Below are 15766 nucleotides of genomic sequence, written 5' to 3'. Positions count from 1 at the left end.
GGGACCAGAAGGACACCAGCGTGTCCTCTGTTGGCCGTGGGTCTGACTTGTGTTCCTGACAGAGGAGGTTTCCTTGGGAAACCTGTTCAGCTCCTCACCAGGGCTCTGCCTCAGGAAAGGGGCTCGAGAGCCTCAGAGGGGTGCAAAGAGTTCTCTAGGAGAACAAAAGGGGATTGTTTTTTCCTGATGAGTGTCGCTGGGAGCCTGTTGAGAGCCTCCTGGAACAGGCAGGAGGAATTTCCCCCTTGCAGAGCGGTGTGTGCTGTGTCTTGGCAGATCAGGCTCAGGGCAGCAGGGCCCAGCCACCAGAGGGTTTCTTTGGCGCTTCCTTGGTTGCCCGTTGCTTGCCAGCACGCATTGACATTCATCCCTCCCTCCCTCTTTCCAGTCTGCATTTGTCTGCAGTTCTGCCAAGAGAAGGGCCAGAGATAACCCGGCTGCTGAAGAAACACTGCGAGAGGGGAGACACACACCCCCCTGGCAGCTGTTGGACTGTAGGGGCACAGGCTGAACCTTCTCTTGAGAGGGTGGAGAACAGGAGCAGCACAAGTGCCCATCGGATGCTGGGCAGGAGAAACAGCCGTTTGTTGCGTCCTTCCATTTCCAGTGAATCCCTCTCCAGCCCCACAGATGTGAAGTTTGGACACAAGTCCTGTTGCAACTCCTGCTCTTAGTCCGGAGTCAACCTTGAGCCCTTTGTCCCTAAGGAAACAATCTTTGCCGTGACAAATCCCCCACTGGTGCAGCTGGTGACACCTCCAGCAGTGACTGGAGCTGGTGCAGGACCAAGCCAATGCACACGGCAGGAACGCCAGGCTCCAGGGCTGCAGTCCCTGCTGCTGCTCTCCAGTCTGCTGCTGATCTGCACGGGAACCGCCAGCTTCACCAGCCTTTTCTTTATCTGCTCTGCAGGAAGATGAAGGCACTGAAGGCATCGACCCTGGTGCTGCTACTTGGTCTGTTCTCTTTCGGTGAGTCTCTGCAGATCTCCGACCTGAGGACGGTGCTTTAGGAGGCACTCGGGGCTCCATCCTGCCCTGTTCCGCTTCCCCCGCTGTGAGCAGAGGAGCTCAGCCAAGAGCAGAAAGTCCCCACAGAGCTGTGCCGGTCCCTGCTCCAGCGGGACGGGTGTGGGTGCGGAAGGGCTGAGTTGCCTTCCCCAGGAGGGCTGAGCCAGTTCCCTTCAGCCCAGGGAGAGGCCGTGGCTGAGCTCTCCTGCCCCAGGGGCTGAGAATCTTCTGCAGGACAAGGAGCACAGTCCAGGGCAGGGAACGTCCATCTATTGCAGAGCCCGTACGCCATGATGGCCACTGTCAAAGGCAACAAGAGGAGAGACAACTATGGCACTTGGGAGAGACACAGAAAGGGGAACGGGCAGGCCGAGGCACAGCCCAGCCTTAGACCGAGTTCTAAGCTCTGGTGTGTGTCTGACAGGTGTTTACCATGTGGGACGACTTGGCGCCTTAACCTGGAGCACCAGTACAGAATTGGGAGACCTCAGCGAAGCCCTGTCCCTGCCCATTCAGCTCCGTAAGCTCCAGGAACAACTTTATCATCTGCGCTGGAGCGCAAAGGATGTCACTGAGCGGGCTCTGCAGGAAGGACTGAAGCAGGCAAAGCTCCCAGGCTTTACCGGACGGGTAAGGGCACAAGGGAGAAGGATCTGCTCAGGGGTTTTATCCTCCGTCCGCACGTATCCTACTCCATTCCTGTCACAGCCAACAGGCTGGTGCTGCTGGAACAAGTGCTGTCATGGCCACACTCCCTTTTCCTGTTGCTCCACACTTCCTTATGGGGAAGAGAGAGCGTGACGGGAATGCCAGCTGTCTGAGTCGGACCTTCCTCTGCGCCCAGATCTCGGGTCCTCCTCAAGGGAGGGCTGGAAAGAAAGAATGGTCTCAGAGGTCCAGAGTTAAGCCAGGCCTATCTCATGCCCAGAAGGCTTGTCTGTCCGTGCTGCCTGGCCTGGGGCCTCTCCACAGGAACAGCCCCTTCCCGCAGCTCCAGCATTCAGAGCACTGGAGTGAGCAGCCCCCCCTTTCTGATCCCGACAATCACAGCAGAGCAAACCTGGGAGGCTTCCAGGCAATGTGGGCGTTCCCTCCATCTGAAACGGGCCTTGTCCCCGCTCACCTTGGCTGGCCTTGCAGGGGAGCTGCTTGCCCTGGTCCTTCTCCTTCCAACAGGCACTCTCCTTTGTGTTCCTTCCCAGGCTGTTCACGAGATCATTAATCAAGCTTTGGAGAAGCTGGAAGAAATGCAGGTCCCGATGCCAGATTATGCCCTGAAATCAGCAGGTATTGTGAGATTGTACAAACAAACCAGTTCCAAAGCGCCTCCTGTCCAGATTGACAAGATGGGCATTGGAACGTGCCCAGGGGCAGGAGAGAAGGGGTGAGAAGTCACGGGTCACCTCGTGCCCTAAAAGTGCCTCCACTGACAGAGCCTGTAACAGGCCAGACCCCATGGGAAGCACAGGAAGGCTGGTTCACATTCTTGCCTATTTCCACGGCCAAATCCGACAGTTTGATGACTCCCTGCTGTGTGTTCCAGAGGGGTCGTGCTAGCAAGACAGAGGAGGACCCACTGTAGGACATGGATTACAACTGAGAAGCCTTTTCCAAGTCAACAATGTAATATTCCTCCTGACACTGCCTGGTGATCATGCTCATGTTTGAATTTCCAGGGGCAGCCGTCATTCAGTCCAGGACTTCTCCATCACTCCGGGATGCCAAAGCAAAAGTCTTCCTGTATTCCCTGCCATTGATGGATTACATGAGGTCTCCTGAGCTGATTCTGGAGGTAGGAGCACCAAGAAGCAGTAACACAAAGGCTGGGAGAATGAACCACACACGCTGCTCCGAGCGTCCTTCCCACCTGTCTTTGCTCCTCGAAGCTTCTTCTCCTGCCCCTTCCCGCATGGACCTGCTCTCCTCCTGTGTCTCCCTGCTGAGTGTTTCTTGTCCTTTCAGCCGGACAATCATCCTGGCAACTGCTGGCCCTTCCCAGGGAGTCAGGGACACGTGTTCATCAAGCTGTCCATGCCGGTCGTTCCCAGAGCCGTCACCATGGCCCATGTCTCAGGGACAGCGTTCCATGGAGAAAGCATCTCCGGAGCTCCCAAGGACTTTGCTGTCTATGTAAGTGATTTCTCTGGAGTTGGGAGGGGGGGTTCCACAGCATTTCTGAGCAGGGAATGAAGCTGGGTCAAAGATTCTGGTGGCCTGAAGCTTCCTCCTGTCTCAGAACAAACAGGCTCCTTGGTGCTGCTTCCTTCCCATTGTATTCCTCTTTTATTCAATGTACCACTCAAAAAAAAAATCTCCTGGGACAAGATGCTACTCCAGGAGCCACAGGGAAAAGGAGCTGGACAGTGCATGGTCCTAAACCTTCTTGTCTTCCAGTCCCAGTGCATTTGTGATCCTCAGGTCACCTCCCTCTCACTGGGAGCGTCTGCTCCTTTTCTGACAGGCAGCCTGGACTCGCTGAGTGGGCAAGTGTGACGTGCTGCCCACCTGCAGCTCTTCGTCTTGTCCTGTGCTCATGGTCCTTGGACTCCGTAGCTGAAATAACCCCGTACTTCACCGGCTGAAGTTCAGTCTCCCATGGTGCACCAGACGCTCTGTTTTCTCCACCCATCTTTCTGTAGGGCTTCAAGGAAGAACACGAGGAGCAGGGAACGTTCCTGGGACAGTTCACTTTCCTGGCAGCGCTGAATCCCAGTCAGACCTTCCAGCTGAAGGTATGGGGACAAAGAGGGAGGAGAACTGCAGGAGAGGAGGAGAAATGCGGCTGGATGGGGAGAGGCTTCCCTGCCAAAGGGTACAGGCAGCCCTGTCCTTGAGCGAGTGCCACGCTGCCTTTCTTCTGCTTTAACTTCCTGGTGGCGGATGGCTGCACTGCCCTCTTCTCTTTCATTTTGGGGTTAAACTTCATTGCTTAGAAGCACCACAGTTGAAGCTGGAATCAGCTTGACTGTCTGGACCCCAAGTGTGCACAAGCAGCCACATCGCGTAGGATGCAGGACTGCTGGTCTGCCAGTTAGACACAGAAATACTGGGCTTCCTGAGGGTTCTGTTGGTGCTGGCAGTGAGCAGTGACAGGGAGGCCATTCTGTTTCCGTGGCTTTCTGGAGAAGGCAATGAGACATGTTGGGATAAAAGCCATTTTTGAAGCTCCCCATTGGGATTAAAAGGCATTTGGGGGCTCCCCATTGGGATTAAAGGCAGTTTTAAGGTTCCCCATTGATCCCCATTGAGCCCCATTGACTCCCATTTGTCCCCATTGACTCCCATTTGTCCCCATTGACTGCCACTGACGGCCATTGACCCCCATTGACTCCTATTGACCCCCACTGACTCCCATTGATCCCCATTGAATCCGATTGATTCCCATTGACCCCCACTGACCCTCATTGACTCTCATTGATCCCCATTGACTCCAATTGACTCCCATTGACCCCCATTGACTACCATGGAACCCCATTGATCCCCATTGAGAAATTTGTTGGTTTTGAGTCTTCCCAGAGCAAAAATTGTCAAATTTAAGGTGAAATTTGTCAGTTTTGAGGTGAAATTGTACACCAGCACTGGGTCTTCTGACTGTGGAAGCCTGTGCCCCAAAGCAGGCGAGAGCTTTCCAGTGTATTTGCTGAGGCACCTGGTCGCTGTTGCTTCCTTGGCTGTTCTCATGGCCCAATGAGGGAACATCTGGACCATGACAGGTCAAAGCCCCGCGGGGCAGCAGGAAGGAAGCTGCTGGTCAAGGCCATCGCTGCGGCACTTCTGTCAGTGCTCACGGGCCAGAGAGGAAAAGGCGACTCATTTCTTCTTGTCATTGCAGAACGAGCTCCCTGGGGTCGTGAATTACATCAGGCTGCAAGTGCTGAGCAACTGGGGCCACCCGGACTACACCTGCCTGTATCGGTTCAGGGTGCACGGTGATCCGCCCAGAGATGGGGGAGAGGTGCCAGTTCCATCTGTCAATAAATTCCATTAATGTTCACCCAGTCGAGTTCCCGTCTGCTTTGCCTGTGATGCTGCCTGGTCCTCCCTGAGCTCACTGGAGCTCCCTGTCCTGCTCTAAACCCACCAGCTTATGGGAGACTTCAGGAGTACACAGCAAGGTTTTCCTAATTAAAAGAAACAGGAAAACTCGGTAACAAATCTGCAGAAAGCCTGACATGCACACTCTTGCTGCGACACAGGAACATCAACAAGGCCCTGCCTGGACACCAAAGATTGAATTAATGGACAGGTTTCCTGTGCGGGAAGCAACTAAGGATCGACTGAGTAGAACCATCTGTTGTTACCTGTTTTCACAAGAGGCACATGCTGCTTCAGCTTCCATCTCTCAGTCTGTTGCTGATGAGAAAATGGAAGTGTGTGTTTTTGTAAGAAGGAAGCCTTAATTCGAAAGTTGGTTCATGGACATTTTTTGCCTCTCTGGGCACCTATGGACTTAATAGCCCAGGAACTGTAACAGAGTGATGAGCAAAGCAACCCCAGGACACTTAAAGATCCCATACCCACACCAGTCTGTCCTTCCTTTTGACCCCAGCTCCCCAAGGCAGGAGCAGGCAGGGCAGTCGTGCACTCGGGCCGCACCAGGGAGGAGAGAGCAGGACCAGCGCTTGGCACCCAGGGCTGGGAACAGCAATTTGTGCTCTGAGCTGGGGCTTAGTCCATGTGCAAGCCCAGCACGGGTCCAGATACCAAACTGAGGGTGTCGGTTCACCCCGGTGCCACACACACGGCACCTTCTTCCATCGCCTCCTCCGATGAGCTGTTTTGCAGCCCCTTCCAGCTCAGCCCAGCTCAGACACCTGCACTCTGGCTCAGGGCTGCCTGGGGCTGGTGACCCTCGGGGCAGCAGCAGGAACTGCTTTGACCCTGGTTGTGGGGCTGTCCCTGGGCTGAGCCCTCGGGCCCAGGGCTGCTGAACTGGGCCATGGTGGGGCCCAGGGGTGCTGAGGTCAACAGGTCCCCATGGCCTGTCCGTGCTGGGAGACACCTGCTCCTGCAGCACCCCTGGTCCTGATCCCGAACCAGGTCCATCCTCATCCAGAAGTTAAAACTGAAGTTAATTCAGGTAGAGGCAGAGGGGAGATATAAGCAGGGGCTTTTAGTCTCTATAGGGACAGACAGAGGCTGCAGTGGGTCCTGGAGGAGATGGGAAAGGTGACTGGGAGCGGGGAGAGCACAGGGAGATGGGGACAGAGGGGCAGACAGAGCAAAGAGCCGGTGCTGGCACTGAGGACACTGCTGCTGTGCAGGGGCTGCTGGGGTCACAGCCCCAGAGCAGTGACAGACATGAACGGGCCACTGGCTTGTGCTGGTCCCCGGTGGAGCAGAAATCCCCCTGCAGCCTCTGGAGCTCCACGCAGGAGCAGGTTCGCCACCACGACGGTCCTTTCTGCACCCCTTGTTCCACCCCACGGACGTCGGGCTCAGGTCCCACACGATCCAACACGTCCTCACCAACCACTGCTCCCCTTCCCGCCCTTTGGTGTCACACACAGACAGTTGCCCGCAGTCCATGGGCCACGCCTGTGAAACGCCCATGAAATGTCACAACAGCCGTTGAGCTCCTGGAGCCTGTGGCTTTGGGCTCCGTCTGTTCCGTGGCCACTCCGGACAGCACTGGTGTCTGTTCCGTGGGGTCACGGGCACCAATCTCAGCTCAGGTGGGAACCGAGAGGGTCCCCTTGTGTTCAGGCCCAAAGCGCCATCTGTAGCATCTGCCCACCCCTTTGAGTGCCCAGAGCCTCCTTCCTGGGGCCAAATCCTCATGTTTAGGGTCCCAACGTGTCTTTTATCACCCACGGCCTTTGTTCAGGGCCCACAGCTTCATTTTTAGGTGGGCTTCGTTGCCTGGCAACAACCAACCAGAAGTCTATGGGGAGTCAGTGGACCCAGGACAGCCAATCACATTTGAGGAGGCGGGGTGAGTCATATGACTGATAGGTAACCAGCCAATCAAGCTTTGAGGTCTGCAGGAAAGGCGGTGAGAGTTGAAGGAGCTGAGGAGTGTTCAGGGCCGGGCTGTGCTGGCTGCACCAATCACATCTGGTGGGAGTGCAGTACATAGATGATTGACATGCAGACTGACCCATCACTTGATAGGAGGAGCCAATGGGAAATCCTAGACAGCCAACCAGAGGAAACAGGGCCTCAGGAAAGGTGGAACATGTGGAGGGAGTAACGCCTCAGGCAGCCAATCAGAGAGAGCATCACTTCAGAGCAGGGTGGGCCCCAAACCAGGGCAGAGTCACAGCCCAGGCAGCCAATCAGCTGCAGGATCAGCTCAGGGGAGGAGACTGACAGCCCTCCCAACCAATGGTGTCGCAGCCCAGGCTGAGCTTTGCCGTGGCCACCCTGGAGCTGCCCCAAGGCTGAGCAGCCCCGGCCCAGCCCTGGGGCCCTTTTTCCTCCCTCTGGGGCCCTGGGGCTGTTGTTGCTGCCTCTGGCTCAGGTGTGCGTGGGCTGCTCTGGCCTTGTTCTCCTGGGCGGGGGAGGGGGCAGGGGGCACTTGCTGGAGAGGAGCTGCTGGGGCTGGAGCTGGATAGAGCAGGAGAAGGGGAAGCGGCTGGAGGGTGAAGTGCAGGGATCCCCACAGCTGCTGCTGCAGCTGCACAGAGACAGCTGCCCCTCTGGGCGAGGAAGAGTCCCTGTGAGCAGCCTCAGCAGAGCAGATCACAAACGTGCCCCGCAGGGTCTGTGTCAGTGAGGAAAATTACTGTACGGCCGTAGAGTGTGTGCGTGTGTGTGTGTGTGTGTGTGTGTGTGTGTGTGTGTGTCTGGGAAGCCTCGTGCGGTGAGAGCTGTTGGACACCCATGTGTTCCTTGGGTGGAGGACGGGCAAGAGACTGGAGCTACAGCAGAGGAAGGGAGGAAAGGACAGACCGACACAGACAGGAGGGCCTGAGCTCCACAATTTGCCTGGCCATGCAGAGAGCTGGAGCTCTGGTGAGTCCTGGGTCATGTCACCTCTTCTGTGTCCCCGTCCCTCCCTGCCCGCTCCCCTTTCCTCCTGCTTCCTCTCCCTCGTTCTGCCACTCTTCCTATTTCTCGTCTGATTCTTCTTCCATCTCTGTCCACATCCCTGTCCCTATTTCCCTCTTGCTGTTCGTAGAGACATAGATGTCACAAATTCACACTCATAGTCACAGAGCCACAGCCACAGAGTCAAAGAATCACAGTCATAGAGTCACAGTCACAGATGTCACAGTCACAGATGTCACAGAGTTACAGTCACAGCCACAGGGTCAGAGTCCCAATCACAGAGTCAGAGTCATAGAGTCACAGAGTCAAAGAGTCACACTTAGAGTCACAGAGACACAGAGTCACAGTCACAGGTTCAGAGACACAGAGTCATAGAGTCACAGTCACAGGTTCAGAGACACAGAGTCATAGTTGTGGTCACAGAGTCAGAGTCGCATATGTCACAGAGTCACAGGCACAGGTTCAGAGTCACAGAGTCACAGAGTCACAGATGACAGAGTCTCAGATGTCACAGAGTCACAGAGTCACGGTCACAGGGTCAGAGTCAGAGAGTCGTAGTTGTGGTCACAGAGTCACCGTCACAGAGTCACATATGTCACAGAGTCACAGTCACAGTCCCAGAATCACAGTGTCACAATCACAGAGACAAAGTCACAGAGTCCCAGTCACACCATCACAGTAAGAATTTCACATTGTCACATAGTAACTGAGTCACAGGGTCACAAACAGAGAGCAGAATCACAAAGTCCCAGAGTCCCAGTCACATAGTCCCAGAGCCCCAGATGTCACAGAGTCACATAATCACATAGTCACATAGTCACAGAGTCACAGGGATACAGTCAAAGAGTCACGGTTACACAGTCACACTCACAGAGTCACAGACAACACAGAGTCACAGACTTCACGGAGTCACAGAGTCACAATCATGGGGTCAGAGTCAAAGAGACATAGTTGTGGTCACAGAGTCTCAGTCACAGAGTCACAGATGACACAGAGTCACAGATGTCACAGAGTCACAGAGTCACAATCATGGGGTCAGAGTCACAGTCATAGTTATGGTCACAGAGTCACAGAGTCACATACGTCACAGAGTCACAGTCACAGAGTCACAGTCACAGAGTCACAGTCACAGAAGACACAGAATCACAGATGTCACAGAGACACAGAGTCACAATCACAGGATTAGAATCACAGAGACATAGTTGTGGTCACAGAGTCACAAAGTCACAGAGTCACAATCATGGGGTCAGAGTCACAGAGTCATAGTTATGGTCACAGAGTCACATATGTCACAGAGTCACAGTCACAGGGTCAGAGTCACAGAGTCACAGTCACAGAGTCACAGATGACACAGAGTCACAGATGTCGCAGATTCACAGTGTCACAATCATGGGGTCAGAGTCACAGAGTCATAGTTGTGGTCACAGAGTCACAGTCACAGTCACAGTCACCTGCTGATCGTCAACCGTCAGCAGTCCTACAACGGAAGGGTCATCTGAAAGACCAGGCAAATCAGACAGCTGTTCAATTTTCTCAGTGTCCACAGCTGCTATACCAAATGCCCACCTATACCCTTTTGGGTCCTTAAAATACCCTCTCTTGAGGTAGTCTATGCCAAGGATGCACGGAGCATCTGGACCAGTCACAATGGGATGCTTTTGCCAGTTTTTTCCAGTTAGGCTCATTTCAGCCTCTACAACCGTCAGTTCCTGGGATCCCCCAGTCACTCCAACAATATTGATGGATTGCGTTCCTTTATAATTAGAAGGAATTATTGTGCACTGAGCACCAGTGTCCACTAAAGCTTTGTACTCCTGGGGGTGTGTTGTACCAGGCCATCGTATTTGTACAGTCCAATAAACTCTGTTATCCCTTTCCTCCACCTGGTTGGAGGCAGGGCACCTCTAATTTCTGCTTTGCACAGTCTCTGGGTGTGAATTAGAGGTTCCTTCAAGAGCATCAGAATCTCTTCTGCTCCTTTTGTAAACTGGAGCAGCCACCTTCCTAGGAGTTTTTCCTTTGATCTCACGTACTCGTTCCTGAAGTTCTGAGGTAGGTCTTCCATGCCACTTATTCATGTTTTCTCCTTGTTCATGTAGGAAGAACCACAGTGAACCTCTTTTTGTGGGCTGCCTCTGTCCTCTCTCTCGAGATTGGAAACGCCTTTTCCTAACAGCTGAAACATAGGTTTGTGCAGGTCGTGAATGGTATGTGTCTTCTCTGAGTTCTTTGATTTCTTGCAACAGCTTTTCAAACCGGTCATCAGATTTTTCACAGTTTCTCCACAGCAGAGACACAAGCCCGTAGAGAAACAGCAAGGCTGTCCTCAAAGTTTCAGAGCTGCTCAATCACTTCAATAATACAAAATATACAAAACCAATCTTGAAAGTCTCAGCAACTGCAGAGCCGGCAACCAAAGTCCTGGATTAGACTCTGCAGCCAACCAGAGCTGGATTCAGTCTCTAACTAGGCCTCAGTTCGCAGGGACGACTAGCAAGGTCCTCTCCTAATGTTGGCCATAAGCAGAAAGGAAAAGGCAAAAAAAGGGACGAGATCCTCGTGATCTCCCACTTTTATATGAAGTATTCATGTGAATGGAATGTTATACACAGTTGGTCAGTTTCTTGGTCACCGGTTTCTCATCGCCCCTCTCGCGAGATGTCCATCCATGCTTATCAATAAGTTTGCATTCCATTGCTATATTTACCAAAACATGTGTCTGGTTCTCCAGGAAAATGCAGCAAATACGAAGGCTTTAGCTGACAGGCAAAATTCACTGAAAGAGAAACTTGTTTTTAACAAAACCAGGACAAGTTGTTAGCAGTGCAGGTCAGAGCGGCTTCCAATCATCTCCTTCTAAAGAAGTGCTGTTTCGTCTTAAGCTTTCAGACTTTTTTTCTAATTTTTGGTGCATGCTTTCTTCTACCTCTCCCAAAATCACTGAGTCATGTATGAACTAGTGGAACATCATGCTGGGGGATGGTGGGGACACGTTGGCCTTCCACTTAGGGTGGTGTAGATGTTGAGACTTTGGGATTTTCTTCTTTTCCTGTGCTGACATAGGACATGAAAAGAATGCCTACTTTTTCCAAGGATTTGTCTGCTCCCTAGGCTGAAACCAAACTGCATGGAGGGGGGAAGAAGTGTGCTAGGGGAGCAAAAGGAGATTGAGAGCTTGCAAGGACCTTGTTAGGGTCCACTCAGCGATGGACTCGTGATGGTTCATTTACGTTCTTCTCGAGGCACAAAATTAAGGCATCTGAAATGCCAAGGGCTTAGAATGCAATCAAACAGTGTTACTTTATTATTTTGCCTGTAAAGCGGCACGCGATGGCGAGAGAGTAAGAAAACAGGAAAGGAAAAAGAAACAGGGAAAGAAGAAGGAAAAGAGGGGAATGAGGACTGGTTTACCAGCAGATGAGTTCCAAAGGTGTCCGTCCCTCTGGGGTCCAGTCCCGTGGAGTCCTGCCGGTCCTCCATGGTGGTTTGGGATCCTCTGGTGGGGAGATCTCAATGGCGTCCAGTCAGGAACCATCTTTATACTTCTTCACCCCCCCTCGCTCCCATTGTTTCAGGCCAATCTCCACCTTTGTTTCTCAATCCGGGCTTAACTGCGCAGGCTCGAAAAGTCTTTGCCTCTCTTGCCAGCGCTTGTCTGCGCCTGCGTGGCCTGCACTCAGGGCTATCTCTCTGGTCCATTGGGTGACCTCAGGACCCTTGGCCAGCTTCTGGGCATGCTCTTTTTTGTTGTCCTTTGTTCGAGGGAGCGGGTGAGGGACAAGGTGTGACTGAGGCTGCAGGTAAGAATCCATCTTCTGGACGGCAGCGATCGTCCCTGGGTCAGAGAGACCCGTCTAACAATCCCTTTTAGGAGGTGGGGGCTAGCTTGGCTGAAGCAGCAGGCAAACTCCACACAGCAGCCATTGTTAGCAGCAGCCTTCCAGGCTGGAGACCCCTGTGCAACACAATGCTTCTCCTCAGGCCTCTGTCTAAGTCACTGTCAGTCTGTTCTGGATGGCGATGTTCAGGCAGATCCTGGTTTTGGACCGACTCTTACAGACCTGGAGCAGATTCTGAGAGTTGGCTGTTCCAGAAAGGTTTGGCTGGTGCAGCAGCTGAGAGGAAATGGCCAGCTATGATGGGTCCCCAGAGCGATGCTTTGGGACCGGTGGCACGTGCATCTCCCTAACCAGGCAGTAGAATGCACTTTGGGCCCGGTAGAAGGAAGGTGGCAGAGGCAATGCATTGGAGAGCTGGCAGGATGAAACTGGGAGTTGGATGAGGCCACCTCCTTTAGCAAGTGAGTCAGTGAACAGCTCACAAGTACTGTAAAAGCGCACCTTGGGAGAACCCTGGTTGTCACTAAAGGGGAAACGGTAGATTCGATTGCTGAAAACGGACCGTGTGGTTTTGTGGATGTGGCTTCAGCCTTCTTCTTGAAAGGAGGCTCATACCTACTTAAGAAAACTCATGACGATCGTGTTGAAAACAAAGTATCAGTGTGGTGAGGCTGTAGAGTGGCCCTTGGTTTGTCCTGCAAACAAGCTCTGAATGCGGATTCTTGCAGGTGCAGCGGAGCAGGCAGCAGCATCTGAGCAAAGCTCTGGGGGACGGGGTCCTGTGTGCTGGGGACAGCTTCCCTCGCCATTCTCTGCTCCCTCCTCCTTCAAGCAGGGGCTGCCCCACGCCGCGCACAGGCAGTCCCAGCCGGGCCCGCAGGTGGGTGTCTCCGTGGCGACCGCCGGGCTCTGTGATGTGGGCACCTCGTCATAACCAGAGGCCATTGTTACATGGGGTTGTCATAGCCAGAGGCCATTGTGACACGGGGGTCCCCGCCCTGACCGTGGGGGTATTTAAGGAGCGAGAGCCCTGGGGTGCTCACTCCCAGGAGAGCAGCTTCTCAGGAGCAGCAGCTTCTCAGGAGGCAGCATCTCCCCTGGGTGCCCGTTGCAGCTCTTTGGTAGACGAGACCCAAGATGCCCATCGACGAGGAGGCGAACGCCCACTCCCAGCCCTTGGGGCTTCCCCCCTTGCTCCACAGGCCACAGGGGAGGGACGGGACAGGGCAGGAGGGAAAGGCCGGTGGTTGGACGGGGCCACAAGCAGCTGCTGCAGTGCCGGGACTGCCACCTCCATCCCCTGTGTCCTGCTCCTCCTCCTGCTCGGAGGTCAGACACAGCCTGGGCCAGCACAGCATCCAGAGCACCTCGGTCACCACCTCGGTGCGGGAGCGCGTCCAGGACCACCGTGAAGGTCCCCAGGAGGGGTCTGGCTGGCCTCGCAGCACCAACACCGAGGCAGCAGCAGAGGCAGAGTGCCCAGCACCTGCCCCACAGGGCCCCACAGCCTACGACGCAGCTCTGTGGGACACAGCCCAGCGCATCTTCAATGAGAGCTTGCGCAGGGCTGTGACTGAGATCATGGGAGCTGGCCAGGAACCGGAGGAACAGCAGGACCTGGCCCAGCGCATGGATGTGGAGGATGAGAACAACAAAGAGGGGTGCGAAGGCGGAGACATCTTCATCCCCAGCATCTGGATCAACCCCTTGTTCCAGGAGCACCTCCAGGACACCCCTGCAGGTCCCCAGGAGGGGTCTGGCTTGCCCAGCTGCACAGACACGGAGGCGGCAGCAGAGGCAGAGCGCCTGGAACCTGTCCAGCAGAGCCCTGCAGAGGACGATGTGGACCTGTTGGACATTGTGGAGCACATCATCAGTGAGGCCGTGCACAGGGCTGAGGCTGAGATCCAGGGACCTGGCCAGCAAGCGGTGGAACAGCGCGACCTGGCCCAATGCGTGGATGTTCCAGTGGCAGCACCAGCACCTGCAGGACTTGAAGCCACTGAGGCTCGTTTGGCAGGAGACAATGAGGGACAGGCCAGCACAGCCCCTCTCGTCCCAGCTGCAAAGGACGAAGAAGAGAACACAGTTTCTCCAATGTCTGCAGAGCATGGAGGAGAGACCAGCACAGACATGGCCTGCCCAGCGCAGGGCCCAGCTCCACGGCGACGGCCTTCCCGGTTCCGGAGGGCGCTGCGGGCTCTGCGCAGGGCTTTCCGCTGCAGCTGCACCGCGGGACAGCAAGAGGAGTAGAGCCCGGCTGCCAGCGCCACGCGGGTGCCTGCGCAGCGTCCACGCCAGGGATGGGTGCATGGACAGTGACCGCGGGATTCACCTGCCCTGAGGACATGGTGCTGCCAGCCTCTGCTCGGCCTTGGATTGTTTTTAGAAATCATTAAAGCCAATTAAAAAAATGACAGTTTTCCCCTGTGCTCATCTGTTCCTGCTCCACCTCGGGACAAAGAAGGCTGCAGGAAATCTCTGTCCTCGGGGTGTCCCGGCATTGGTTGCGGGAAGCCCTGGGCTGGTGCTGCCGCAAGCCGGCGGTTTGGCTGGATCCCCCTCAGGCTCCCTTCCCACCCGCCTGTCTCCAATTCCAGTCAAGGACTTGGAACATTGGAGATCTACTGCCGACTTGGCCTGGTTGACCTGCACCGTACGGCATCCCCTTCGTCTCACAAGGAACCTCCCCATTGCGGGGGTGTTTCGGAGCACCTACATGAGCTGATACCATTGAGACCCTCCAAACCCACACGTGGTCCCTCGCCTCCACTGAGGGTCTTCCAAGTCAGGAAGAGGTGGCTGCTCGCTCCCTTGCTGGAAATCTGAGCCATGATCCATCTCTGCACAAGGCTCTGATGCACAAGGCTTCCAGCGTCACGAGAGCACGTTCAGGCCTGAGAAACCGGGGAGAAGCGCTGCAAACAGTGCTGGTCTTGACAAGAAATCCACCCGCTCAGAGCTTCGTCTCAGATGCGAGTTACTCTGCCCTGGGTTTTTCTGGGGCCCAAAAATGGAGGGAGGCTCAGGTATAAACCCAGTTAGCCAAGAGCCGCAGCAGCTGCTGATCCATGTGTGGCGCATTGCAAACCAGCCAGGGCTGTCTGTGGCTGCTGCATGCCCCGGGCTGCAGCCTTCGCAGCATCCTCCTCTTCCCCAGCACCCCCGTGCACTGCACAGAACCAGAGCTGATTGCAATGACTGGGTCAGCACCGGGCAGCAGCAGCATCTCTCTTCCCAGCCTCCAGCTGCTGAGTTGCCCTGCGGGGAATTTCTGCCTGGGAAGGGCACAGTTGATTGCGATCGGCCAGGGGCTCAGGACAAAGCACAGCACCGCCACGTCCCCGGAGCAGAGCCCTTCTTTTCCTGGCTTGGACTGGAGTATTCCTCCTGCTCACAGCGCGGTCCTTCTCTGGGATAAGGTGACGCCAGTGCTTTCAGGGAAATTGGAACGTCATGATGGAGTGGACGTGAAACAGCCACACTTCCCAAAAAAGCCAAAGGAGTAAAATTGACATGGAACAAAGCAAGTAACTTGCCACAGCTGTCCAACCTGCGCTCCTCAGGCGGGAGGTGACCGGCGACATGTTCTGGTGCTGCGGGGCTGTGCCGCAACAAGTCAGTTGGGGCCGTGGCCAGAAAGGTAGTGATGTACATCTAGAGATGCCCATATCGTTTTGTGGGAAGCATCTGTTTCCTCGGCATGATTTGGAACACTTTTGACACACGGGACTTGCCGGGCCCCAAATCACAGCTGCGTTGACTCCTCTAAGCCTCCCAGCTCCAATTCAGCAGGTGCGCAGTTCAAGGTGTTGACACAGCAATGTGTACTTCTCTTGAATCTGTATTATATGTTCTCTCTGAAATCAACACTTCCTTCCTCAGAGCAAGCTGGGTCCCAATGTAGGCTACTGAGCCATTGGA

The 15766-nt window shown here is 54.8% G+C and overlaps 1 protein-coding gene across 1 annotated transcript; it reads left to right on the top strand.

Annotated features, from left to right (window-relative positions):
* Nucleotides 1–1791: 1791 nt before the first annotated feature.
* On the top strand, nt 1792–5011 carry LOC309451958 (SUN domain-containing protein 3-like; the record flags this gene model as incomplete). Its single annotated transcript, XM_082076650.1, has 6 exons — nt 1792–1911; nt 2213–2297; nt 2687–2802; nt 2973–3140; nt 3650–3742; nt 4843–5011. 6 exons carry the CDS (start codon nt 1792–1794, stop codon nt 4996–4998), a joined length of 738 nt encoding a protein of 245 aa, XP_081932776.1. The 3' UTR covers nt 4999–5011.
* Between the last annotated feature and the right edge of the window lie 10755 nt (nt 5012–15766).

Source organism: Streptopelia decaocto (genome assembly GCF_964273445.1).
Source record: "Streptopelia decaocto genome assembly, contig: HAP1_SCAFFOLD_45, whole genome shotgun sequence".
Classification (NCBI taxonomy): Eukaryota; Metazoa; Chordata; class Aves; order Columbiformes; family Columbidae; genus Streptopelia; species Streptopelia decaocto.
This window is presented reverse-complemented; position numbering and strand designations above follow the sequence as displayed.